Consider the following 27537-nt stretch of genomic DNA (forward strand, 5'->3'; position numbering starts at 1 on the left):
GTTCAGAGGAGACTATGTGAATCAGCGTGAATCAGGCCTTCATGGTCAAATTGCTGCAAGGAAACCACTACTAAAGGACACCGATAAGAAGAAGAGACTTGCTTGGGCCAGGAACCATGAGCAATGGACATTAGACTGGTGGAAATCTGTCCTTTGGTCTGATGAGTCCAAATTGGAGATTTTTGGTTCCAACCACCGTGTTTTTGTGAGACGCAGAGAAGGTGAACAGATGATGTGTGGTTCCCACCGTGAAGCATGGAGGAGGAGGTGTGATGATGTGGGGGTGCTTCGCTGGTGACACTGTCAGTGATTTATTTAGAATTCAAGGCACACTTAACCAGCAAGGCTACCACAGCATTCCGCAGCGACACGCCATCCCATCTGGTTTGCGCTTAGTGGGACTCTCAATTGTTTTTTAACAGGACAATGACCCCAAACACACCTCCAGACTGTGTAAGGGCTATTTGACCATCCAATAGACAAAGGTGCTTCATCAGATGACCTAGCATCCACGATCACCCGACCTCAACCCAATTGAGATGGTTTGGGATGAGTTGGACCGCAGAGTGAAGGGAAAGCAGCCAACAATTGCTCAGCATATGTGGGAACTCCTTCAAGACAGTTAGAAAAGTATTCCTCATGAAGCTGGTTGAGAGAATGCCAAGAGTGTGGAAAGCTTTTATCAAGGCAAAGGGTGGCTACTCGGAAGAATCTTAAATTTAAAATATATTTTCATTTGTTTAACACTTTTTTGGTTACTACATGGTTCCATATGTGTTATTTCATAGTTTTGATGTCTTCACTATTATTCTACAATGTAGAAAATAGTAAACAATAAAGAAAAACCCTTGAATGAGTAGGTGTGTCCAAACATTTGACTGGTACTGTACATCCACAAATGCATCTCTAGTAGTAGGCTATCTATAATGTAACATTTACATTCTTTAATAGAACATCACCAATTCAGCATATTTTGGGTTAAAAAAAAATCTAATCTAGAATTAAACTTGCACACATAGTAATTGTTCCGGACAGGTACTATAGTTACATGCATCCATCGTCAAATGCATCCCTTCCCGACCTACGGTACAGAGAGAAACATTCTTCAGTGGGACACCAGTAAATGTACATGAAATTGCACACTGCTCCAGTAAAATAGTAAAATAGGCTACATCCATCCACACATCCCTAGTTCTACCTAGCCTACTGTAGAGGCATTCTTCAGTGAGACACTTCTTCAGCAACAAGTCAGTTCGTCAAATTTCTGCCTTACTAGAACTGCCCCGGTCAACTGTAAGTGGTGTTATTGTGAAGTGGAAAAATCTAGGAGCAACAACGGCTCAGCCTCGAAGTTGTAGGCTACACAAACTCACAGAACTGGACCGCCAAGTGCTGAAGCGCGTAGCACATAAAAATTGTTGTTATAGCAGCAACTCCTTATTAATGCCCATGATTTTGAAATGAGATGTTCGACGAGCAGGTGTCCACATACCTTTGGTCATGTAGTGTATCTTTGTGCCTCTGTCTTATGTATGCCCCTCTTAATAAGCTCATAGGTAGTAGAAAGCCATTACCAATTTACAGCTGCTTTCATTCATTCACTTTACATCTACTATCTGTGAGACTGGCAATAAAGGTTATATATCACATAACTACGATATATTGGATATCATATATATCCTTTAGGGCACACTGTAAATACTTCTCAAACTAACTAACATCTGTTGTTTTTATAATGTTACGTATTCTGAAGGGTTAAATAGGATTAATGTTAATGTCCGTGAGGGGGAATATTTTCTTAGGCACACAGTACTGCTGTATAGAAAAAACAGTGCACCACAGGAGGCTGGTGGCAACTTAATTGGGGAGGATGGGCTCGTGGTAGGCTGCTGAGGGGAGAACGGCTCATAATAATGACTGGAGCGGAATTGGTGGGATGGTATCACATACATCAAGCACTTGTTTCCATGGGTTTGATGCCATTCCATTCGCTCCGTTCCAGCCATTATTATGAGCCGTTCTCCCCTCAGCAGCCTTCACTGCAGTGTACATGGCACAATTAAACATCTACACAATGCATACAGTGCACGTTACCCATGCCATATACAGTACATTGTACACATCTTGTGCCTAAAATATCAAACAGATACCTGATTGTTGCAAAGTTAGTCGATCTACAATCTTATCTCCAGCACATCCAAGAGACAAATGAGAAAAAGTGTGAAAATCTGTAGGCTGCATCTAAAACTCCTGCATCTAAAATTACCTCCATTCACAGAGGTGCTACATTCCTTTCAGATACTGGTGCCCCTTCACTTTACTTCCATTCACTTCTACAGACTTAGGGCCCGACTCAGACTTAGGAAATGTACACATTTCCACTTGCTGGCCAACAGATTTTTTCTTGGAGTGTTCATTCAGTAGGGTTTTCAGCACATTATCTAAAGCCATCCAGTTAAATTTAGTGAACCCTTAATTGAGTTTTCTCGACGGACTCACTATAAATTACGGAGATAATGTTTCAGAATAATAGGGATCAATTAAATAAATCCATGTATGAATAAACTCAGCAAAAAAAAGAAACGCCCTCTCACTGTCAACTGTGTTAATTTTCAGCAAACTTAACATGTGTAAATATTTTTATGAACATAACAAGATTCAACAACTGAGACATAAACTGAACAAGTTCCATAGACATGACAAAGGGAATAATGTGTCCCTGAACAAAGGGGGGTGAAAATCAAAGGTAACAGTCAGTATCTGGTGTGGCCACCAGCTGCATTAAGTACCCCACTCTTCCACCAAGGCACCTGCAAGTTCCCAGACATTTCTGTGGGGAACGGACCTAGCCTTCACCCTCCGATCCAACAGGTCTCAGATGTGCTCAATGGGATTAAGATCCGGGCTCTTCGCTGGCCATGGCAGAACACTGACATTCCTGTCTTGCAGGAAATCACACACAGAACGAGCAGTATGGCTCATGGTATTGTTATGCTTGAGAGTCATGTCAGGATGAGCCTGCAGGAAGGTTACCACATGAGGTAGGAGGATGTCTTCCCTGTAACGCACAGCGTTGAGATTGCCTGAAATGACAAACTCAGTCCGATGATGCTGTGACACACCGGTCTAGACCATGACGGACTCTCCACCTCCAAATCGATCCCTCTCCAGAGTACAGGCCTCGGTGTAACGATCATTCCTTCAACGATAAATGCGAATCTGACCATCACCCCTGGTGAGACAAAACTCTTCAGTGAAGAGCACTTTTTGCCAGTCCTGTCTGTTCCAGCGACTGTGGGTTTGTGCCCATAGGCAACGTTGTTGCCGGTGATGTCTGGTGAGGGCCTGCCTTACAACAGGCCTACAAGCCCTCAGTCCAGCCTCCCTCAGGCTATTGCGGACAGTCTGAGCACTGATGGAGGGATTGTGCGTTCCTGGTGTAACTCAGGCAGTTGTTGTTGCCATCCTGTACCTGTCCCGCAGGTGTGATGTTCGTATGTACCGATCCTGTGCAGGTGTTGTTACAAGTGGTCTGCCACTGCGAGGATGATCAGCTGTCTGTCGTGTCTCCCTGTTGCGCGGTCTTAGGTGTCTCACAGTACAGACATTGCCACATCTGCAGTCCTCATGCCTCCTTGCAGCATGCCTAAGGCACGTTCACGCAGATGAGCAGAGAGCCTGGGCATCTTTCTTTTGATGTTTTTCAGTCAGTAGAAAGGCCTCCTTAGTGTCCTAAGTTTTCATAACTGTGACCTGTATTGCCTACCGTATGTAAGCTGTTAGTGTCTCCTTTTCAGCACCAATTGGTAGATTTAAAAATATTCTGATCTTGTATATTATTTAGGGTTAGGAAAGTATTTATGAATAATAAAAAGACAGGTTCGGATAGGCTTTACACCAAAAATATCGGTGAATCAAAAATACAGTGGTTTGATTCATCCTGAAAGTTGCCATATTCAATTGCTCAATCCATTAAATATTGGAAGGTGAGAAAGTGTTCAATAGTGGTTAAAAGTAGACCTATAAATCTAACCTAATAAACCTGACTAATCACAGAACTGTGATGATAATGGTCCAGTCATCGACAACTGTGTGCCAGGCTCCAGATTTAAACTGCTACCTATGGTCTGCATTACACAATGATTCAAATTTAAGGAAACTAACACTAAAGTGACAGTTATAAATGTATGTGGGTATAATTGATGGTGGCTACCGATAGTACTAATATTTAACACAATACAAATTGTAAAGAACACAAAGAGAAGTCCAGGCATATTATTAAAAATCCAACCATCACCCCTGGCCATTTTGATGTAATATATCACTAGCCACTTTAAACAATGCCGCTTTATATGTTTTCATACCCTACATTACTCATCTCATATGTATATACTGTACTCTATACCATCAACTGCATCTTGCCTATTGTAATGAATTTCGTCTGCTGTTTGAAGAGAGTCAGACCGAAATGCAGCGTGTAGGTTACTCATGACTTTTAATGAAGATATATGCGGTACATGAAATAACTGAAAATACAAAAACAACAAACGAGTGAAACTAATACAGCCTATCTGGTGACTAACACTAAGACAGGTACAATCACCCACGAATTACAACGCGCACTCAGGCTTCCTAAATACGGTTCCCAATCCGAGACAACGAGAATCAGCTGACTCCAATTAGGAATCGCCTCAGGCAGCCAAGCCTAACTAGACACACCCCTAATAATACACACTCCCAATTAATACAAACCCAAATACGAAATACAACATATAAACCCATGTCACACCCTGGCCTACCCAAACAATTAACAAAACACAAGATACAATGACCAAGGCGTGACACCTATGCCGTTTGGCCATCACTCATTTATATATTTGTATGTACATATTCGTATTCATTCCTTTACACTTGTGTAAGGTAGTTGTTGTGAAATTGTTAGGTTATGTTACTTGTCAGATATTACTGCATGGTCGGAACTAGAAGCACAAGCATTTCGCTACACTCGCATTAACATCTGCTAACCATGTGTATGTGACAAATACATTTGATAAAACATTGTAGAAATCATAAATCAACTCGGTAGGTTTGGCACTCAACTGTCATTTGAACATGGCTACAGAAGCCTATAGCTTGGGTCTCCAAATTTCCTCCCTGCAGGTTATAAGGCCAGCATTTAATAAACTTGGTTGATATGCTTTAGTTTGCTGCCACATTACTGGTTTCACATTTGTCACGAGCGATCACAAGGTAAAATAGATCTTAAACAATTGTAATTTATATTTACAATCCCATATTAATAGTTCAGCCTCTTATCAATTAGTAAATGAGAGTGCATGGAGAATAGTGATATTTCTTTCAAGGGATGGAACCGTTTCAGGGAACAGAACAGAAAACCAGACAATAACTAAATTATTTGAGGAAAAGAATACGAACCAGAAATGAAAGTGATCTATACTGTTCTGGAACATTCCAAGCATTTTATTTCCAGTCCCACAAAAATTGCCTATGCAAAGCCCTCACTCTGTCACTCAGAAACGTATTGCAGTCTGCCTGCCAGCTGGAAATCTTTTCCAGTGGGTGTAGGTGTGTGTAGTAGGGTTGAATAGCAGGAACCCGGTTACCGAGATTTACCAACCAAAACCACTCCCTTTTCCCAGGATAAACAACTGTGAGAAACTGGTCAATTATAACAAATGATTTATATCGAATCAAATTTTATGGGCCTCCTCTGACACCGCCAAGTATATAGGTCCTGGATGTCAGGAAGTTTTAGAACGCACTACCCTCTGTTGCGCCTTACGGTCAGATGCCGAGCAGTTGTGATGCAATTGGTCAGGATGTTCTCGTTGGTGCAGCTGTAGAACTTTTAGAGGATCAGGGGACAAATCTTTTCAGTCTCCTCAGGTGGAAAAGGTGTTGTCGTGCCCTCTTCACAACTGTCTTGGTGTGTTTGGACCATGATAGTTGGTTGATGATGTGGACACCAAGGAACTTGAAACTCTCGACCAGCTTAACTTCCGTCCCATCAATGTTAATGGGGGCCTGTTCGGCCCTCCTTTTCCTGTAGTCCACGATCAGCTACTGTTGTTTTGAATTTGGCGCCCTGCACTTTCACTGGCTGTTGTCATATCGATCCCATTAACGGGATTGCAGCCCTAAATTAATGACTCCAACCTAAGTGTACAGTGGGACAAAAAGCATTTAGTCAGCCATCAATTGTGCAAGTTCTCCCACTTAAAAATATGAGAGAGGCCTGTAACTTTCATCATAGGTACACTTCAACTATGAGACAAAAAAAATCCAGAAAATCACATTGTAGGATTTTTAATGAATTTATTTGCAAATTATGGTGGAAAATAAGTATTTGGTCAATAACAAAAGTTTATCTCAATACTTTGTTATATACCCTTTGTTGGCCATGACAGAGGTCAAACATTTTCTGTAAGTCTTCACAAGGTTTTCACACACTGTTGCTGGTATTTTGGCCCATTCCTCCATGCAGATCTCCTCTAGAGCAGTGATGTTTTGGGGCTGGTGCTGGGCAACACAGACTTTCAACTCCCTTCAAAGATTTTCTATGGGGTTGAGATCTGGAGACTGGCTAGGCCACTCCAGGACCTTGAAATGCTTCTTACGAAGCCACTCCTTCGTTGCCCTGGCGGTGTGTTTGGGATCATTGTCATGCTGAAAGACCCAGCCACGTTTCATCCTCAATGCCCTTGCTGATGGTAGGCTTTGTTATTTTGGTCCCAGCTCTCTGCAGGTCATTCACTAGGTCCCTCCGTGTGGTTCTGGGGTTTTTGCTCACCGTTCTTGTGATCATTTTGACCCCACGGGGTGAGATCTTGCGTGGAGCCCCAGATCGTGGGAGATTATCAGTGGTCTTGTATGTTTTCCATTTCCTAATAATTGCTCCCACAGTTGATTTCTTCAAACCAAGCTGCTTACCTATTGCAGATTCAGTCTTCCCAGCCTGGTGAAGGTCAACAATTTTGTTTCTGGTGTCCTTTGACAGCTCTTTGGTCTTGGCCATAGTGGAGTTTGGAGTGTGACTGTTTGAGGTTGTGGACAGGTGTCTTTTATACTGATAATAAGTTCAAACAGGTGCCATTAATACAGGTAACGAGTGGAGGACAGAGGAGCCTCTTAAAGAAGAAGCTACAGGTCTGTGAGAGCCAGAAATCTTGCTTGTTTGTAGGTCACCAAATACTTATTTTCCACCATAATTTGCAAATAAATTCATAAAAAATCCTACAATGTGATTTTCTGGATTTTTTTTGTCATTTTATCTGTCATAGTTGAAGTGTACCTATGATGAAAATTACAGACCACTCATCTTTTTAAGTGGGATAACTTGTACAATTGGTGGCTGACTAAATACTTTTTTTGCCCCACTGTATGTAACTTCTGACTTCAACTGTATGTAAATGTGATATTTTAGATTTTAAACAAATTTGCAAAATTTTTAGAATTAGACTGCAACATAACAAAGTTCTGGATAGAATCAAGGGGTCTGAATACTCAAATGCACGAATGTATTGGATAACAGCACACAAGCTTTTTGGGGCTTGTGTTGATAAAATGTATTTAATGGAGGGCTTATAAAATGTATTTCATGTATAGCTAGCTCATCAGGCTCCGTTATCATCATCAAATTTCCAATCAAATTCCGACATAGGCCTATTTATATGCTTATTAATATGCTTTTGAATTACATTATTTTCTGGTTTTGGCAGAAAATAGCTATAAAGTTATTTATTTTTGGGATGGAACATTTAGTAAAATACCAGGAAAATATTCAACCATAATGTGTAGGCTTATCTGCCCCTCCCCTCTGAAGCATAGGTTACCATACCCACCTTACAAGCGTGATTGGCTTCCCCAGTGATTTTACCCATGTACCTCTACTGGCAGCACAGTGTGTGTGATAGTCTTTCATTATGATTAAACCATGCTGTTAATGCAATATACAATTTGCTTTTAAAGACTTTCCTCTACAGATTAAATAGTTTACCCTCTCCATAGCATGCTGCTCTATCCGCACTGATTGGTGAAGTAATTTAATGTTGAGCTAAATGTAAAAACATTCGATTTCAGAGGAACAGAACAGAGGAACAGAAAAAAATAATATTAACCAATACTTTTTGGGTGTTGGAACCCGTTCAGAATTTTTATTTTGCTGGCCAGAACAATGGAACGGAACAAAAAATAATGGTTCAGTTCAGAACAAAATTATTGGAAAATAAAAAATCTATAAAAAATAAATTAGGTAAATGTTGTTCCACTTGGAACAGATGTTGCCTCAACCTTATTCGTTTCATCAAGCGTAAAGGTGGTGGAATTATGAAGAAATGAAGTCAAAACCAGAATACAGTGTATCTGTAGATACACCATTCCAAACGGGAATTACCTTCCATTTACTGGCGCTTAACTCGGGTCAGAATTCCCCCCAGAGACTGTTCTGTGTCTTGGGAGTTGAGCAGTCTTAAACCAGTGCAACTGATAACGGAAAAGCATGGTTCTCTCAATTAGTTTTCTATCATTCCTCACAACTTATCTCCTTGCTTCTTTTTCAACCTTATTGGAGTTCTAAGGTCCCTTCTATCAGACCTTCTTATGCAATGCATTCTGAGGAGGATGGTCGATGCAAGATTTCAAGGAAAGATTAACTGAGAGTCACAGATTCCTTCAAGACAACCCACTGAGACTCAACCAGGCACTATAATCTGCAGTATGGGAAACTTGTCTATTGTTCTCCATGAATTCTTAACCGTTTGTATTAATTGTAAGACGGTTGAAATGAACCCTATTCTTCGCTTGGAATCTAATATTTGAAAAGGAAAAATGTAATTGAGGAACACTGGTAGTTAAAGAATTTAACAGCATAACAAAACGAAAACACTGGCATCATGGTCTTCCTTCCTAGCACAGAACCAACCAAATTAAAATATTAACAGTGCTAGTCCTTTTTAACAGAATATGTAGTCTATGCTGATTTTATCATTTCTATTGTGCTTCTACTTTTCAGTTACATCTTAAAGCAAAGCTTGAATCTGCCTCCTATCCACTAGGCAGGATTCTACTGACAGACACCAGTTCATTCCAGTGATTTCCCAGAATTCCGTATTCTATCCCAACGGAGGAAATCTTCCATTCTACTAGCCAAAACACAAATTAAAGATGACCCAGTTTTCGTGGTACCCTGTGGTATTTTGATACATACAGTACACCCTTAGGGAGAATGCTGAAGGTCAAATAATGTAGGCTCTATCTGGAGATCAGTGTGAAGACGTATGTAAATTATGTAAGAGGTATGTATTCATGCATATTGTATACTGTGGGTGATAATGACAGGGTCTTGAATTCATTCTTGCAAGTATGTTCAAAATGAATAATGTCAGATTTGACCAGATCGGATCCTTGAAATGATCGGTGTTAACGATCACCTGCTTGGTGTCAAAAAATGGCAGCGATTCAAACATTTTATGAACTGGCTGATGTTCTTTAATCACAGGTGTTCAGTTTAGACGGCACCCAATGTTTTTAAGTGGACAATGTGTGGCTCAGTCGGTAGAGCATGGAGCTTGAAACACCAAGGGTCATGGATTGGATTCCAGCTGGGGCCAGCCATCAGTAAAATGTATGCACGCATGACTAAGTTGCTTTGGATCAAAGCATATGCTAAATTATAAGGACACTACCATGCATTGCTCTGGTGTATTTCCCCTCTAACCTGTTTCAATATAGTGCAAACAAGTTCAGTATACTGTAGAATTTTTAGTAATAAATCAAGTACAATTGAACTGTTGAAAGGTTTTTAATATGTTGTCTCATTCTTTTTTACCCCCCCCCCTCCCCTCCCTCAAAATAGGTTGCATCAAATGCAAACTTCACACATTTTCTTGACATTACCAGTCTTACATTGATAGAACTCACAGAAAGAAACCTTCATATATACACTACTTCTGCAAGCAGAGCTTTGTACTGTTATTGTTCCAATACAACCACTGAACCATTTCTAAGACAGACATTTCATTGGGCGATATAAAACATACATTTTATGCATAAAATGTATACATTGAGAGGCACAGAACTATGGCAGAGGATGAGATGGAAGAGTCCAATTTAAAACTGGCTTATGAACAGCATGACTACAGCGTAGGCTCTGTTTCAACGTTCGCACTAGCACACTACTTAGAATGAAGTTCTGGACATGTACTTGTAGTATGCGAGTATGGACATTGGAATGTAAGCCTACTATATTACCTTTTTGACTAACGTCCGTCCAGCTATCTCCGTCTACGTGGGGAGCTATCCCTGCTCCATTCCTCATTTCTCCTGGGTTCTCTGTATCTGTCAGAGTGATGGCGGTTCTCTTTGTCCGCCCGCTCTGCTTGCTGCTCCACCCCGTTCCTGTACGAGTTCCTGGAAGAATCCATGTTTTTCTCCTTGCGGCTGCTCTTCTCCCGTGACTTTGACCTCTCTCTGTTTCTGTACCTGGCTGGTTCCTTCTCTTTCTCAGGGCTGCGGTGTCTGACTCTGTCATGGTCAGCCTGGTCAACCTGGTGGGCTTGGCGTTTCCCATCATATTTCCCCCCATCGTCCCTGTTGTGCCTGCGGGACTCTGGATGTCTGTCACTGTCCTCGTAGTCTCTGCCTCTGTCAGGCCTGCCACGAGGCTGCTCCTCATCTTGGTGCCCCCCACGGTCGCGGTGGGGTCTCTCATACGTGGGTTGCGGCGCGTCTTCTTCTCGACCCCTGTGGCGAGAGAATTTGTGGTGGTCCTCAGGCTCTGGTCTACTACCACCGCGCTTCGCTGCCTCCTCATCGCTACTGCTGTCATTGCAGCGACGGTTGTCATTTCTCTGACTCTTATTGGGCCGTTCCTCCAGAGGTGACTTCTGATTTGAGGAGGTATTTTTGGAAAAAGCCTTAGACTTGGTCATCTTGTCTTTCTTCTCATCTTTGTCACTCTTCTTATTTTTTCTCTGGCCCTTGCTCTTCTTACGCCTCGAGTCAGAATCTGTAAAACAGTAAGTACGTCTTAGAAGCACGAGATAATTCCAGATTTTGAACCAAAATCTGTTAAACATAAGCAAAGAACCTAAATAAATCCAGAAACATGCAGCACACCACATTGCAATCCCATAGAGCGAGACATTATATATGCTGTAAAATAAAATAGAAAGACAAGAAAAATCATCCAATGACAGTCTGTCATCGCCCAACATCTGCACACACAGGTTGTCCACCAAATGGCACCATATTCCATATATAGTGCACTTCTAGACCATGTTCAAAAACAGTGCACCAAATAGGAAATATGGTGCGATTTCAGACACAACCTGTGTGTGCAGATAATGTGTGGCGATGACAGACTGCTTTTAGCAGGTGCCTGGAATGCCCTACTCTGCCATGTTAACAAGTCACTCTACCCTACAGAGAGCAGGCCAGGGACACCCAACACCACACCAGTCAAACAGTCACCAGACTGCCAGAGCACTGACTGCAGGGAGGGTGTATTTGTGTGTGTGTGTGTGTGTGTGTGTGTGTGTGGCCATTGCAGGGACTGACTGACTGTCTTTACATGCATGTTTTTCATAGATATTAGCATACAAACACAGGATGAATGGTAAATAGCCACATCAACATCACAGCAGGAAACACCTCTAGTATCTCAAACAGGCTTGATATCATGTTCAGGACAATTGAGAACCAACAGAAGCTCAGAGGACATTTCAGTGCTATCAAGGAAATGTTTTGTGCTGTTGGACAGACATTTCAGTGCTATTGGACATTTTAGTGCAAGGTCATTTCAGAACTATTGATTTGATGTGAAAGCAGTGATTGTGTAGAGAACATCTTTCTCCGGGACAATTTCTGCTCTCTTCTCAAATAGGACATTTCAAGTTCTGCTCTGACAGACATTTTTCTTTAATTGAATAAGTGAATACAGACAGGTCCTCGGTTGGCTGTGGTTGCATGTCATCAGCAAGGGACTGACACGAAAAGCCATCTTAATGTCCCACAATCAAACAAGAGGTTGCCTAAACAGGTCTTTGGATAAAAACCTTTGCAAAATGGAATTTGGGGAGAAGCATTTTCCAGGGAAACAGTGAAGTCCTTCAAACATCCAAGTTTCATTTCAATAGAGCTGGTCAATTAAAATAATTAGCATGCCGAGTGAGAGGGCTGAGTACAACACAGTGACATTCTTCAAGGTGAGGTAAGCAATGACCCATAACCCAGGCACGCGCACACGCACACAGGCAACAGGCTGTGCCACCCTCACATCAGGGACAGGACCTCCCCGACACCACAACACAGGCATTATAATTAGGTAGAGGTGAATGTGGAGGGCAGACAGTTAATAAATACTAAACTATTGAAGGATGAATTAAAGGACAAGCACTTTGAATTCCTCAGAAATAATTCAGATATTGCTGTTAGAAGAGGGCTGGTTGTAAATTGATTGCAACTACCTAAGTGTTTCAATAAAAAGCCTAGTTAGGGTAGCCTGGTCCCAGATCTGTTTAAACTGCTGTTTGTGCTGACAATGACCAAAGTCAATACAGTATAAGAAACAGCTCTGGGACCAGGCTACTGTAAGAGTGGTAAAATGACTGTACCTGAGCTGCTGCTGGATGAGGAGGAGTCACTGGAAGAGTCAGAGCTGTCACTGTTGCTGCTGTCACTGTCTGAGGAGGACGAGTCAGAGGACGAGTCGGTGTCAGACGACTCCACTTCCTGGTTCTGGGTCATGATGATCTTGGGGGCGTTCTTTAGATGCTCACGGAGCTCATCCCTGTGGTAATGAAGAGGAGAGAGAGAGCAGGAGAGAGAGCGAATGAAAGAGGAGAGAGAAGGAGCGAGTGGAAATTATGACAATGGCAAGAGATCACAGGAGGCTGGTTACGCAATACACCAGCCTGTTATAGAGGCCAAGGTTGTGGGTTCAAATCACACAGGGATCACAACACAGAAGGTTGGTGGCACCTTAATTGGGGAGGACTGCCCTATAAAATCAGTTTTATTTTTAAATACATTTCGTTGATGACCTATAAGTTCAATACATTTTGGGATATTGTTGAATTCCGTTTTTGTTGTGTGGATTAAGAGAGTCAGTCTGCGTTCTCCGTATCAGATTTTATAGTGCCCTAGTAATGGCCGGAGCGGAATGAGTCGAATGGTATCAAATACATTAACACATGGTTTCCATTAGTTTTATGCGATTCTATTCACTCTGTTCTGGCCATTATTACGAGCCTTCCTCCCCTCAGCATCCTCCTGTAGATCACAAACATACATCAAATCTACGCATACATTGAGCCGTCGCTTGGGATGAAAACATCTGCTAGGTGGCACGTACTATCATATTATTAGGATGGAGGCACTTACGTAAGTCCACCCAGGCCGATGGAGGTGAAGAAATTAATGGCGAATCTGGTGTTCCTGGGGTTGTCACGAGGAAAAAGACCCTCAAAGAAAGGCTGCAGAGTCCTGGAAGATACAGAAAAGACCAGAAGCAGAAAAAAACAGTAATTTGCCATTCAGTTAAAAAAAAATTATATCAACTTTATTTTTCCTTTCATGGGCAATAAAGAAAAACAGGAGCCAGACTACAAATATCAACATCCTCAGGTAATATGAGTTTACAGTGGATGAGGAAAAGACTAGATTGACTTACATATCCTTGAGTCGTTCATTGAGCCTGGGAAGTCCCATATAGGCACAGAGCTCCTGAAACAAGATCTTGACGAAGATACGACTGGATGAGGTGGTGGTGTCCTCACTGACTTTAATACATTCCAGCACCTGAGAGAGAAAAAAAGACGGTGTAACTAGATTAGTAGCTGTTTAAAGGAAATCAAATCACCAACCCCAAAAAATCTTGGCTGACCGAAAGTCGCAAGGTTATTTCGACCTATCGATTGGTTGAAATGTTTAAACATGTATTATTCCATATAGACATACCCTATGTATTTTAATAAAATCAACTATATGCTTGTCTGATTCTGTTTGATGAAATAAGACAGAAATGACTCAAGAGGGAGTCAGAGATCAAGATAACCCTTAACCCGACCATCCTCCTCCCGCTCCTGCTAGCTTTCGCAGATTCTGCCATTACTCTCCTGAAGTTGCCGGTAACAGGCTACACGAGGAGTCGGCAACCTTTGTCATGTGGCATGCCAATTTATCTGAACATTTCTACCAATCAACGTGCCAGTTATGGTTTTCACATGCACATTTTCTTCAAACAATTACATTTATTAATAACGCCATCGTATCTCAAAATCATTGTCATGTGGTTAATTAAAATGTATTCAAATCTGAATGAAAATGATACACCTAAAATGTTGCATCTATTGCCAACTATGTAAAAAATATCCTACATAAAGCCCTTTTTTTATTGCAGCCTGCAGGTAGAACAAAATATTCTGATAAAAAAACATAAAATCACACTGGCTACACATGGCCTGTCTGCAACGAACTTGAAACATTGTATAAACTATCAACTTTGGTCCAGCCGTGCCAGTGAGCTCGGGACAGACACTGCTTTAGGCTATTTTCCATAAGGGATAAGAGGTCATCAGGTAGACCTATTTAAAAAAAAATAAGTTTCCACTGGATCAGAGCATGACATTTTCCCCTTTCACGCTGAGTGATTATCGAAAGGCAGAGAGCTGGAAAGACCTTCCAAATACATTGAGTGTCATTCTCAATGGATGTTTAAAAAACAGACTCCACAGCTCATTAGTGGTAGTGCGTTAGGACAATTAGAAATAGTATCAGATCCCCAAATGAGCACATTTATATGCCTACATTTACATGCAAGCCAGGTAGCCAACTTCTATGCGCAATCAGGTGCCTGTCCTTACTCATCATTGACAGTAGCGCTTTCTCACAGGTGTAGCATAGGTTGTGCGCTCTGCAAGCAACGTGTCTACTGGCCATGAGAACGGTAAAAGACGAATAATATACTAAATGCATTAACAGAAATTACCATAACCAAACAAACATTGTAGATGAGAAATTACAGGAATTAACAGTAAATGTAGGCTACTAGTGGTGATATATATAGTGGAGAATAGACACTAAATCAAGGAAAACAATTCACACAATTAAGTTACGAAACAATGAATGTGCACAAATTGGCAGGAGAGCGCATTGGATAGAGACTTGCATTGTGCGGTGTCTTGTGCCATAAAAAAATATATATATACAGTACCAGTCAAAAGTTGACACCTACCCATTCAAGGGTTCTTCTTTATTTTGACTATTTTCTACAATGTAGAATAATAGTGAAGACATCAAAATTAGGAAATAAAACATAATAGAATCATGTTGTAACCCCTCAAAAAGTGTTAAACAAATCCAAAAATATTTTAAAATTAGTAGCCACCCTTTGCACACTCTTGGAATTCTCTCAACCAGCTTCATGAGGAATGCTTTTCGAACAGTCTTGGTGTTCCCACATTTGCTGCTTTCCCTTCACTCTGCGGTCCAACTCACCCCAAACCATCTCAATTGGGTTGAGGTCAGGTGATTGTGGAGGCCATCTGATGAAGCACTCAATCACTCTCTTTCTTGGTCAAATAGCCCTTACACAGCCTGGAGGTGTGCTTTGGGTCATTGTCCTGTTGAAAAACAATTGATAGTCCCACTAAGCTCAAACCAGATGAGATGACGTATCGCTGTAGAAGGCTGTAGTATCCATGCTGGTTCAGTGTGCCTTAAATAAGTCACTGAGTGTCACCAGCAAAGTACCCCCACACCATCACCCCTCCTCCTCCATGCTTTACGGTGGGAACCACACATGCAGAGATAATCTATTCACTTACTCTGCGTCTCACAAAGACACAGTGGCTGGAACCAAAAATATAAAATTTGTCTCCTATTCTCATTGGTGTCCTTTAGGAATAGTTTTTTGCAGCAATTCGACCACGAAGGCCTGATACACGCAGTCTCATCTGAACAGTTGATGTTGAGATGTGTCTGGTATGTGAACTCTGAAGCATTTATTTGAGCTGCAATTTCTGAGGCTGGAAACTCTAACGAACTTATCCTCTGCAGCAGAGTTAACTCTGGGTCTTCCTTTCCTGTGGTGGTCCTCATGAGAGCCAGTTTCATCATAGCACTTGATTGTTTTTGCGACTGACCATGTCTTAATGGACTGTCGTTTCTCTTTGCTTATTTGAGCTGTTCTTGCTATAACATTTTACCAAATAGGGATATCTTCTGAACACCACCCACACCTTGTTACAACACAACTGATTGCCTCAAACACATTAAGAGATGGTTTGGGATGAGTTGGACCGCAGCTGTACATTTCAATGAAACATGGTGACGCCCCAAAATTGCCCTCGCTCGAAGCCTGTGTTTCAGACATAAGGAAGTGGAAGGCTGCAAACCTTCCACTTTTAAACTCGGACAAAACAGAGATACTTGTTCTAGGTCCCAAGTCCCAAGAAACAAAGAGATCTTCTGTTGATTCTGACAATAAATCTTGATGGTTGTACAGTCGTCTCAAATAAAACTGTGAAGGACCTCTGCGTTACTCTGGACCCCGATCTCTATTTTAACGAACATATCAAGACTGTTTCAAGGACAGCTTTTTTCCATCTAGGTAAAATTGCAAAAATCAGAAACTTGGTCCAAAAATTAATCCATGCTTTTGTTACTTCTAGGTTAGACTACTGCAATGCTCTACTTTCCGGCTACCCGGATAAAGCACTAACACTTCAGTGCTAAATACGGCTACTAGAATCCTGACTAGAACCAAATAAATGTGATCATATTACTCCAGTGCTAGCCTCCCTACACTGGCTACCTGTTAAGGCAAGGGTTGATTTCAAGGTTACACTGCTAACCTGCAAAGAATTACATGGGCTTGCTCCTACCCATCTTTCCGATTTTGTGCTGCCAAACATACCTAGAAGTACGCTACGGTCACCAGACGTGGGCCTCCTAATTGTAACCTAGAATTTCTAAGCAAACAGCTGGAGGCAGGGCTTTCTCCTATAGAGCTACATTTTTATGGAATGGTCTGCCTACCCATGTGAGAGACGTAGACTCGGTCTCAACCTTTAAGTCTTTACTGAAGACTCATCTCTTCAGTAGGTCATATGATTGAGTGTAGTCTGGCCCAGGATTGTGAAGGTGAACGGAAAGGCTCTGGAGCAACGAACCGCCCTTGCTGTCTCTGCCTGTCCGGTTCCCCTCTCTCCACTGGGATTCTCTGCCTCTAACCCTATTACAGGGTCTGAGTCACTGGCTTACTGGTGCTCTTCCATGCCGTCCCTAGGAGGGGTGCGTTACTTAAGTGGGTTGAGTCACTGACGTGATCTTCCTGTCTGGGTTGGCGCCCCCCCCTTGGGTTGTGCCGTGACGGGGATCTTTGTGGGCTATACTCGGCCTTGTCTCAGGATGGTAAGTTGGTGGTTGAAGATATCCCTCTAGTGGTGTGGGCGCTGTGCTTTGGCATAGTCGGTGGGGTTATTTATTGCCTGTTTGGCCCTGTCCGGGGGTATCATCGTATGGGGCCAGTGTCTCCTGACACCTCCCGTCTCAGCCTCCAGTATTTATGCTGCAGTAGTTTATGTGTCGGGGGGCTCGGGTCAGTCTGTTATATCTGGAGTACATCTCCAGTCTTATCCGGTGTCCTGTGTGAATTTAACCTCTTCAACCTATGGGGGCGCTATGTCATTATTGGATAAAATAACGTGCCCGTTTTAAGCGCAATATTTTGTCACGCAAAGATGCTCGACTATGCATATAATTGGCAGCTTTGGAAAGAAAACACTGCAGTTTTCAAAACTGCAAAGATATTATCTGTGAGTGCCACAGAACTCATGCTACAGGCGAAACCAAGATGAAACCTCAAACAAGAAATGAGCAGAATTTTTGAGGCTCTGTTTCCCATCGTCTCCTTATATGGCTGTGAATGTCTGATGGATGAACCTAAGCTCTCTGCCGTTCTTCCAAGATGTCTGCAGCATTGTGACGTATTTGTAGGCATTTCATTGGAAGATTGGCCATAAGAGACTACATTTGCCAGGGGTCCGCCCGGTGTCCTTTGTCTAAATTGTTGCGTAATCTTCAGCTGCATGCATTTTGCCATGCGATTCAGAGGGGAAAGGACACTTCCACGAACCATATATCATCGAAGAGATATGTGAAAAACACCTTGAGGATTGGTTCTAAACAACGTTTGCCATGTTTCAGTCGATATTATGGAGTTAATTTGGAAAAAAGTTTGGCGTTTGGATAACTGAATTTTCTTTTTTTGGTAGCCAAACGTGACGCACCAAACGGACCGATTTCTCCTGCACAAAAAATCTTTCAGGAAAAAATTAACATTTGCTATCTAACTGAGAGTCTCCTCATTAAAAACATCCGAAGTTCTTCAAAGGTAAATGATTTATTTGAATGTTTTTGCGATAATGTTTCCTGCTGATGCTAACGCTAAATGCTACGCTAGCTATCAGTACTGTTACACAAATGCTAGTTTGCTATGCTTGAGAAGCATATTTTTGAAAATCTGAGATGACAGTGTTGTTAACAAAAGGCTACGCTTGAGAGCTAGCATATTAATTTCATTTCATTTGCGATTTTCATGAATAGTTAACGTTGCGTTATGGTAATGAGCTTGAGGCTGTATTCACGATCCCGGATCCGGGATGGCTAGTATCAAGAGGTTGTATGCTCTCTCTAATTCTGAATTTAAGAAGCACATAAAAGTTAATGTGGAATTTAACAATCACACCTGTTAATTGTAATGCAGTCCAGGTGATTACCTCGAAGCTGATTGAGAAAATGCCAAGAGTGTGCAAAGCTGTCAAGGCAAAGGGTGGTTACTTTGAAGAATCTAAAAAATATTTTAATTTAACACGTTTTTGGTTACTACATGATTCCATAAGTGTCATTTCATAGTCTTGACATCGTCAGTTTGATTCTACAATGTAGAAAATAGTCAAAATAAAGAAAACCCCTGGAATGAGTAGGTGTCCAAACTTGTGACTGGTACTGTATATTTTCTACTGGTTATAAGTGCACCATATAGGGAATAGGGCGCCGTAGAGAGCAACAATACGTACACTCCACGGGACTGAGTCTGTGTACAAGAGATGGGCGAACATTCTAGCAACGTTCCTCAGTTTATTGGTCTCTAGGCGATGGATGGTTTCATACTGCTCCATGAAGATGGCCTCAAAACTCTCCATGTAGTCCTTCTTCAGCAGACAAAACCTCTGAGAAAATAACAGTCACGGTTAAAAATGTTAGTTGATCATAGAATAAAGTTGTTTTTAAACTTAGTGCTCTTGCATGAGAGTGTTAAAGGCCACATTAGTGAACTGTACTACTGTACCTTAAAGCTTACCAACAAATGTAATTTCAAAGGTGATGAAATTGCCATTTTCCCCATGCAACATAAACAGATTTCAACTAAATAAAAGAATGTCTCAGGCATAAAAAAGTATTACATTTTAGTAATTTAGCAGACACTCTTATTCAGAGTGACTTACACGAGCAATTAGGGTTAAATGCCTTGACAGATGTTTAATTCAGTCGGCTCAGGGATTCGAACCAGTGACCTTTCGGTTACTGGCCCAACGCTCTTAACCGCTAGGCTACCTGCCGCTACTATGAAATATACACTGCTCAAAAAATAAAGGAAACACTTAAACAACAATGTAACTCCAAGTCAAACACAATTCTATGAAATCAAACTGTCCACTTAGGAAGCAACACTGATTGACAATAAATGTCACATGCTGTTGTGCAAATGGAATAGATAACAGGTGGAAATTATAGGTAATTAGCAAGACACCCCCAATAAAGGAGTGGTTCTGCAGGTGATAACCACAGACCACTTCTCAGTTCCTATGCTTCCTGGCTGATGTTTTGGTCACTTTTGAATGCTGGCGGTGCTTTCACTCTAGTGGTAGCATGAGACAGAGTCTACAACCCACACAAGTGGCTCAGGTAGTGCAGCTCATCCAGGATGGCACATTAATGCGAGCTGTGGCAAGAAGGTTTGCTGTGTCTGTCAGCGTAGTGTCCAGAGCATGGAGGCGCTACCAGGAGACAGGCCAGTACATCAGGAGGCGTGGAGGAGGCCGTAGGAGGGCAACAACCCAGCAGCAGGACCGCTAACTTCGCCTTTGTGCAAGGAGGAGCAGGAGAAGCACTGCCAGAGCCCTGCAAAATGACCTCCAGCAGGCCACAAATGTGCATGTGTCTGCTCAAACGGTCAGAAACTGGCTCCATGAGGGTGGTATGAGGGCCCGACGTCCACAGGTGGGGGTTGTGCTTACAGCCCAACACCGTGCAGGACGTTTGGCATTTGCCAGAGAACACCAAGATTGGCAAATTCACCACTGGCGCCGTGCTCTTCACAGATGAAATCAGGTTCACACTGAGCACGTGACAGACGTGACAGAGTCTGGAGACGCAGTGGAGAACGTTCTGCTGCCTGCAACATCCTCCAGCATGACCGGTTTGGCGGTGGGTCAGTTATGGTGTGGGGTGGCATTTCTTTGGGGGGGCCACATAGCCCTCCATGTGCTCGCCAGAGGAAGCCTGACTGCCATTAGGTACCGAGATGAGATCCTCAGACCACTTGTGAGACCATATGCTGGTGCGGATGGCACTGGATTCCTCCTAATGCAAGACAATGCTAGACCTCATGTGGCTGGAGTGTGTCAGCAGCTCCTGCAAGAGGAAGGCATTGATGCTATGGACTGGCCCGCCCATTCCCCAGACCTGAATCCAATTGAGCACATCTGGGACATCATGTCTCGCTCCATCCACCAACGACATGTTGCACCACAGATTGTCCAGGAGTTGGCGGATGCTTTAGTCCAGGTTTGGGAGGAGATCCCTCAGAAGACCATCCCCCACCTCATCAGGAGCATGCCCAGGCATTGTAGGGAGGTCATACAGGCACGTGGAGGCCACACACACTACTGAGCCACATTTTGACTTGTTTTAAAGACATTACATCAACGTTGGATCAGCCTGTAGTGTGGTTTTCCACTTTAATTTTGTGTGACTCCAAATCCAGACCGCCATGGGTTGATAAATTTGATTTCCATTGACAATTGTTGTGTGATTCTGTTGTCATAACATTCAACTATGTAAAGAAAAAGTATTTAATAAGAATATTTCATTCATTCAGATCTAGAATGTGTATTTTAGTGTTCCATTTATTTTTTTGAGAAGTATATATTGTGGTTATATTTTGTTATATTTCATATAATAAAACATGTAAAATATATTAATTTGGTCTACTTACCCCTGCTAGAAGACCAAAGAACTTCTCGTATGTCCTCTGTTGGGCACAGCAGTCCAGAATCATGTTGCACAGCTCTTTCTGTTGAGAGAAGACACACAAAAATAGCTTTAATCCCTGGCACATGGACATAGAGAGGCGATGCTGGCCGAGCCAGGCAGGGCTGCACCTACGGGGGATAGAAAATACCTTGTACTGGCCTGGAGTGGAGACCCATCTGTTACAACCTCCTGCAGCCAGCCAGAGGCTGCTTCTGAAATAGGACCCTATTCTCTACATAATGCCATTTGGGCCTGGTCAAATGTAGTGCGCTGTAGAAATAGGGTGCCATTTTGGACAGAGCCATTGTCTTTCCTCTCTCATTCTCCAACAATTATCCCAGCCAAGCAGGTTATTGATTTCATAAGATTATATTTTCGATGAGGAAGCCAGCCTTGGGCGACCATGGGCTGCGGTATGATCAATCTTCACACTAATGTCCTGGACAGGCCATGACAAAATGACACTGGTAGTGAGGAGAGATAGGAGAAAGTAAATATCTTGGGCTAATAATAGGAGAACTATGATATGGAGATGGGAAAATGTATTTGCTATTTGTTTGACTAAAATATGAACACATTCAGATAACACAACACATCAATGTCTCAGCACAGTTATTATAATAATGATGGGTATGAGGCTAGGCGCTATATGTATAGTTTGTTACTGAGAAGCCATTCTGTCTGGCGACGGTCTCTCGCTCTGCCACAGAGGAAGCCCCGGCAGAAGCATCAGGAGACTTATGTTGTTGTGTGATACAGAGATTGAAAGTGTGATGTTCATACAGTGTGCCCGATTCACACGCCGTCCATGCCTGGTAACACGATGGGAATGCAATGAGACTGCCGTCTGTCCCCTATCTCATCTCAGCTGCTTTCCACCCGGAGGACATTGAGGGTACCTCCCAAATGGCACCCTATTCCCTTGTTTAGGGATGGGCAACTTTGATCGGGTGGGGGCCACATGAAATCGTAACGCATCATGAGGGGATGCAGTGGTTTGTGGGTCTGCATACCCACATCCATACCCAGGTCCAACCTTTTGGGGTCCCTAAGCAAACTTTTGTGGCAGGAAATTAGTTAATTTCCTACAATTCTACACATTTTGCCATAGGGTGGAGAGAAATGTTTGCAGTTTTAATATGATACACTACATGATGAAAAGTATGTGGACACTTGTTCGTTGAACATTTAATTCCAAAATCATGGGCATTAAAATATGGAGTTTGTCCAACCTTTGCTGCTACTTCTCATAGGTCCTCTTTTGGGCACAGAAGTCCAGAATCATGTTGAATAAAAAAAATGCTTTAATCTCGGGCACACGGACACAGAGAGGGGATTTTAGAGATTGCTGTCCTGCTAAAGCTGCCCTGGTCAACTGTAATCACTGTTATTGTGAAGTGGAAGGAGCAACAACAGCCTAGGTGCGAAGTGGTAGGCCACACAAGCACACAGAACGGGACCGCCGAGTGCTGAAATGCGTAGCACGCAAAAATGGTCTGTCCTCGGTTGGAACACTCACTACAGAGTTCCAAACTGCCTCTTGAAGCAACGTCAGCACAATAACTGTTAGTCGGGGTGCTTCAGGGAATGGGTTTCCATGGCTGAGCAGCTGTACACAAGCCTAAAATCACCACGTACAATCCCAAATGTCGGCTGGAGTGGTGTAAAGCTCACCGCCAGTGGAAACGCTTTCTCTGGAGTGACAAATCCCGCTTCAACATCTGGCAGTCCGACGGACTAATATGGGTTTGGCGGACGCCAGGAGAACGCTACCTTCCCGAATGAATAGTGCCAACTGTAAAATTTGGTGTAGGTGGAAAAATGGTCTGGGGCTGTTTTTCATGGTTCGGGCTAGGCCCCTTAGTACCAGTGAAGGGAAACCTTAATGCTACAGCATACAATGACATTCTAGATGACTCTGTGCTTCCAACTTTGTGGAAACAAATTTGTGTAAGGCCCATGCCTGTTTCAGCATTACAATGCACAAACAGGGATGCAAACTGCTGAGGGCCCAAAAGGGTGACTTTTTTGTTGTTGTTGCACTGAAACATGCAAAAAGAATCCCTGATAGAGGGAAATGCAGGTTAACTAATTAAACAAAGAATATGATCTACATGATCAAGTGGTTAATGTGAACCTAACTCACAGCTAAAAAAAATAAAGAAAGCAATCCAATGTTATTTGTTGCCTAGACTTTACTGAAAATGACACGTCTTGAGAAAAAAACAATAAACTATTATTGCAGTTAACCATGACAGCCTTTATAACAGAATGCTTGTGACCACACACATCTAAATATTGCACTTAGGAAAAAAAACTTCTTAAAGTAGAAATATAATGAAACAAACAGGCATTCTATTTTCTCTCTATTATAGTAGCTAGTATAGCAGACATCGATCAAGTGCACAAGGCTACGGATGCTGTGACTAGTAAGTTGGTTGCCTATTTCTTCAGTCATGTGCTGCGCTGCATTCTGTTATGTGAACAATTGGCTGAGAGTTGGATACAGACAGCGTTGCTCCAAATGCACATCACTTGTTCACTTACAGCCAGTAGTGATCCAATGCCCCCCACTTTTCTAAATCGGATCTACACGAATCATGTAGGTCACCTATTTTTGATTCATAACGGTGAATTTCACCAAAAGGTGACTAGTTCACATCCCTGACAAAGCAAGGTACATAAAGAAATGGTTTGTAGAGATTGGTGTGGAAGAACTTGATTGACCTGCATGGAGCCCTGACCTCAACCCCATCAAACACTTTTGGGATGAATTGGAACGCCGACTGCGAGACAGGCCTATCATCAGTGCCCGACCTCACTAATGCTCATGGCTGAACGGAAGCGAGTGGAAGTACTTGGCGCCGAAGAGGATGGCTGAAGTTTCACATGCTCCTAACCAACTGTGCTATATTGTTCGTTTTTTTGCATTGTTTGTAACTTATTTAGTGCTTTCCCGGGAACAGGCCCAAATGCCAGTCATTTGCGTGAAGAAAAGAGAGGGAAAGAGGACGCAGATTGGGCTATGCAGCTCAGCTGTAAAATACAGCTCAGCGTTATTGTGTTACTTTTTGCTTTAGTTCATTTGGTAAATATTTTATTAAAACTCTTCAACTGCAGTGTTGGTAAAGGGCTTGTAAGTAAGCATTTCACGGTAAGGTCTACACTTGTATTCGATGCTGCGACCCCCGTGCTTCACAGTTGGGATGGTATTCTTCGGCTTGCAAGCCTCCCCCTTTCTCCTCCAAACATAATGGTCATTATGGCCAAGCAGTTCAATTTTTGGTTTCATCAGACCAGAGGACATTTCCCCAAATAGTACAATCTTTGTCCCAATGTGCAGTTGCAAACCGTAGTCTCGCTTTTTAATGGCGGTTTTGGAGCAGTGGCTTTATCTTTGTTGAACAGCCTTTCAGATCATGTAAATATAGGACTTGTTTAACTGTGGCCATAGATACTTCTGTAACTGTTTCCTCCAGCATCTTCACAAGGTCCTCTGCTGTTGTTCTGGGATTGATTTGCACTTTTCGCACCAAAGTACGTTCATCTCTAGGAGACAGAACATGTCTCCTTCCTGAGCAGTATGACGGCTGTGTGGTCCCATGGTGTTTATGCTTAAGTACTATTGCTTGTACCGATGAACGTTGCTCCCAATGATGAACTAGAATTGTGGCGGTCTACAATGGGTTTTTTTTCTGAGGTCTTGGCTGATTTCTTTTAATTTTCTCATGATGTCAAGCAAAGAGGCACTGGGATTGAAGATAGGCCTTGAAATACATTCACAGGTACACCTCCAATTGACTCAAATGATGTCAATTAGTCCATCGGAAGCTTCTAAAGCCATGACATAATTTTCTGGAATTTTCCAAGCTGTTTTAAGGCACAGCCAACTTAGCGTATGTAAACTTCTGACCCTCTGGAATTGTGATACAGTGAATTACAAGTTGGAAAAACTACTTGTGTATTGCACAAAGTAGATGTCCTTACCAACTTGCCAAAACTAGATTTTGTTAACAAGAAATGTGTGGAGTGGTTGAAAAATGTTTTAATGACTCCAAACTAAGTGTAAGTAAACTTCCGATTTCAAACTATCTGTTCTCCTTTAAAACGGAGGCAGACAGGCAGCGTTTCTGTGTGTCCACAGTCCAGTGAGCCGTGAGAAGAGAAACGGGCTATACTCTGCGGTGGCTGTGAATTGGTTGACAATCACTGCTTCAGTCATTAGCTTTTCTAATGTGTCTATACAATCACAGCTAAGATATTGAGCAGTCCATAAGCTCAAGGTCTCCGTTATTATCCTATCCACTTGGCTGTCGGTCCAAGGAATTCTCTAAATGAATGTGTACCCATAGCCTAGAATATGTGAATTATAGAATGTGTGTGTGTCCTTGTCCACCTGGTTGTGAGCGCAGAAAGCTCCATCACTGACACTCTGAGTCCTTGCAGCTGGGTGGGTATTACTTGCTAAGGTCGGCTCTATAGGAAGTGTAAGGATTATATATGCAGACATAGAGAACTATGTCTATATGGTTCTATGTGTGCATGCTTCCCAGCAGCATTAAAGAGTTAACTTTAAATAACATTTGGTTCATTATCATGAAAGCAGTTTGTGGACATGGAAAGACAGCAGTCATGCTTTGGGTTCATTTACTGAGCAATTTCTTCCCAAAAACCAATGCAGCTCTGACCATCCCTGCAGCTTACTATGGTATTTCTCTGGGCTGCAAAGAAAGTATTCAGCCTCTTTGCTATGAGAGACGAAATTGAGCTCAGATGCATTCTGTGTCCATTGATCATCCTTCAGATGTTTCTACAACTTTATTGGAGTCCACATGTGGTAAATTCAACTGATTGGAAGTGATTTGGAAAGGCACACACCTGTCTATATAAGGTCCCACAGTTGATATTGCATATCCGACAAAAAAACAAGCCATGAGGTCGAAGGAATTGTCCGTAAAGCTCAGAGACTAGGTTTGTGTTAATGAACAGATCTGGGTAAGGGTACCAACAAATTTCTGCAGCATTCAAGGTCCAAGAAAAACAGCAGCCTCCATTCTAAAATGGAGTCAGTTTGGAAGCACTAAAACTCTTCCTAGAGCTGGCTGCCCTGCCAAACTGAGCAATTGGGAGAGAAGGGCCTTGGTCAGGGAGGTGACCAAGAACCTGATGGTCACGCTGAATGCACTCCTCTGTGGAGATTGGAGAACCTTCCAGAAAAACAACCATCTCTGCAGCACTCCACCAATCAGGCCTTTACAGTACAGTGGACAGACAGAAGCCACTCCTCAGTGAAATGCACATGACAGTTGGCTTGGAGTTTACCAAATGGCACCTAAAGACTCTCAGAACATGAGAAACAAGATTCTCTGGTCTGATGAAACCAAGATTGAACTCTTTGGCCTGAATGCCAAGCGTCACGTCTGGAGGAAACCTGGCACCATCCCTACGTTGAAGCATGGTGGTGATAGCGTCACACTGTGGGGATGTTTTTCAGCAGCAGGGACTGGGAGACTAGTCAGTAACAAGGGAAATATGAATGGAGCGAAGTACAGAGAGATCCTTGATGAAAACCTGCTCCAGAGTGCTCAGGACATCAGACTGGGGTCAGGGTTCACCTTCCAACATGTCAATTACCCTAACCACACAGCCAAGACAACGCAGGAGTGGCTTTGGGACAAGTCTCAATATCCTCGAGTGGCCAGAGCCCAGACTTGAACCTGATCAAACATCTCTGGGGAGACCATAAAATAGCTGTGCAGCGACGCTCCCCATCCAACCTGACAGAGCTTGAGAGGATCTGCAGAGAAGAAATGGGAGAAACTCTCCAAATACAGGTGTGCCAAACTTGTACTTATGTAAAATGTCATATTTCCATGTTTTTATTGTAAGAAATTAGCACAAAAAATATATTTTTTTTCCTTTGTCATTATGGAGTATTGTGTGTAGATTGATGAGGAAAAAATACAATTGAATATATTTTAGAATAAGGCTGTGACCTAAAAATGTGGGAAAGGTCAAGGGGGCTGGAATACTTTCCGAAGGCACTGTAGATAAAGGCCAAAAGGGTCTCACTCCATGCTGCAGCATCATAGGAGGCTGAAAATGAAACAAATCCTACAAACTCTTAAATACAACAGCATAACATTTCTAAACCAACCCTAGACAATCGGAGACTCATCAGCCGAAAGACTAAACTGA

General features: G+C 42.5%; 1 protein-coding gene across 1 annotated transcript in view; it reads right to left on the minus strand.

Moving 5' to 3' along the window:
- Positions 1-9809: 9809 nt before the first annotated feature.
- Positions 9810-27537, minus strand: part of LOC124044030 (pre-mRNA-splicing factor CWC22 homolog) — a 50478-nt gene continuing 32750 nt past the window's right edge. The window contains exons 16-21 of the mRNA XM_046363342.1: positions 21302-21379; positions 19101-19253; positions 13691-13818; positions 13402-13503; positions 12633-12808; positions 9810-11026 (exon numbers count right to left, since the gene is read on the minus strand). Of these exons, the coding sequence (XP_046219298.1) occupies positions 10293-11026; positions 12633-12808; positions 13402-13503; positions 13691-13818; positions 19101-19253; positions 21302-21379 (1371 nt within the window). The 3' untranslated portion in view covers positions 9810-10292. The remainder of the gene's footprint in view (positions 11027-12632; positions 12809-13401; positions 13504-13690; positions 13819-19100; positions 19254-21301; positions 21380-27537) is intronic.

Source organism: Oncorhynchus gorbuscha, linkage group LG09 (assembly GCF_021184085.1).
Source record: "Oncorhynchus gorbuscha isolate QuinsamMale2020 ecotype Even-year linkage group LG09, OgorEven_v1.0, whole genome shotgun sequence".
Lineage (NCBI taxonomy): Eukaryota > Metazoa > Chordata > Actinopteri > Salmoniformes > Salmonidae > Oncorhynchus > Oncorhynchus gorbuscha.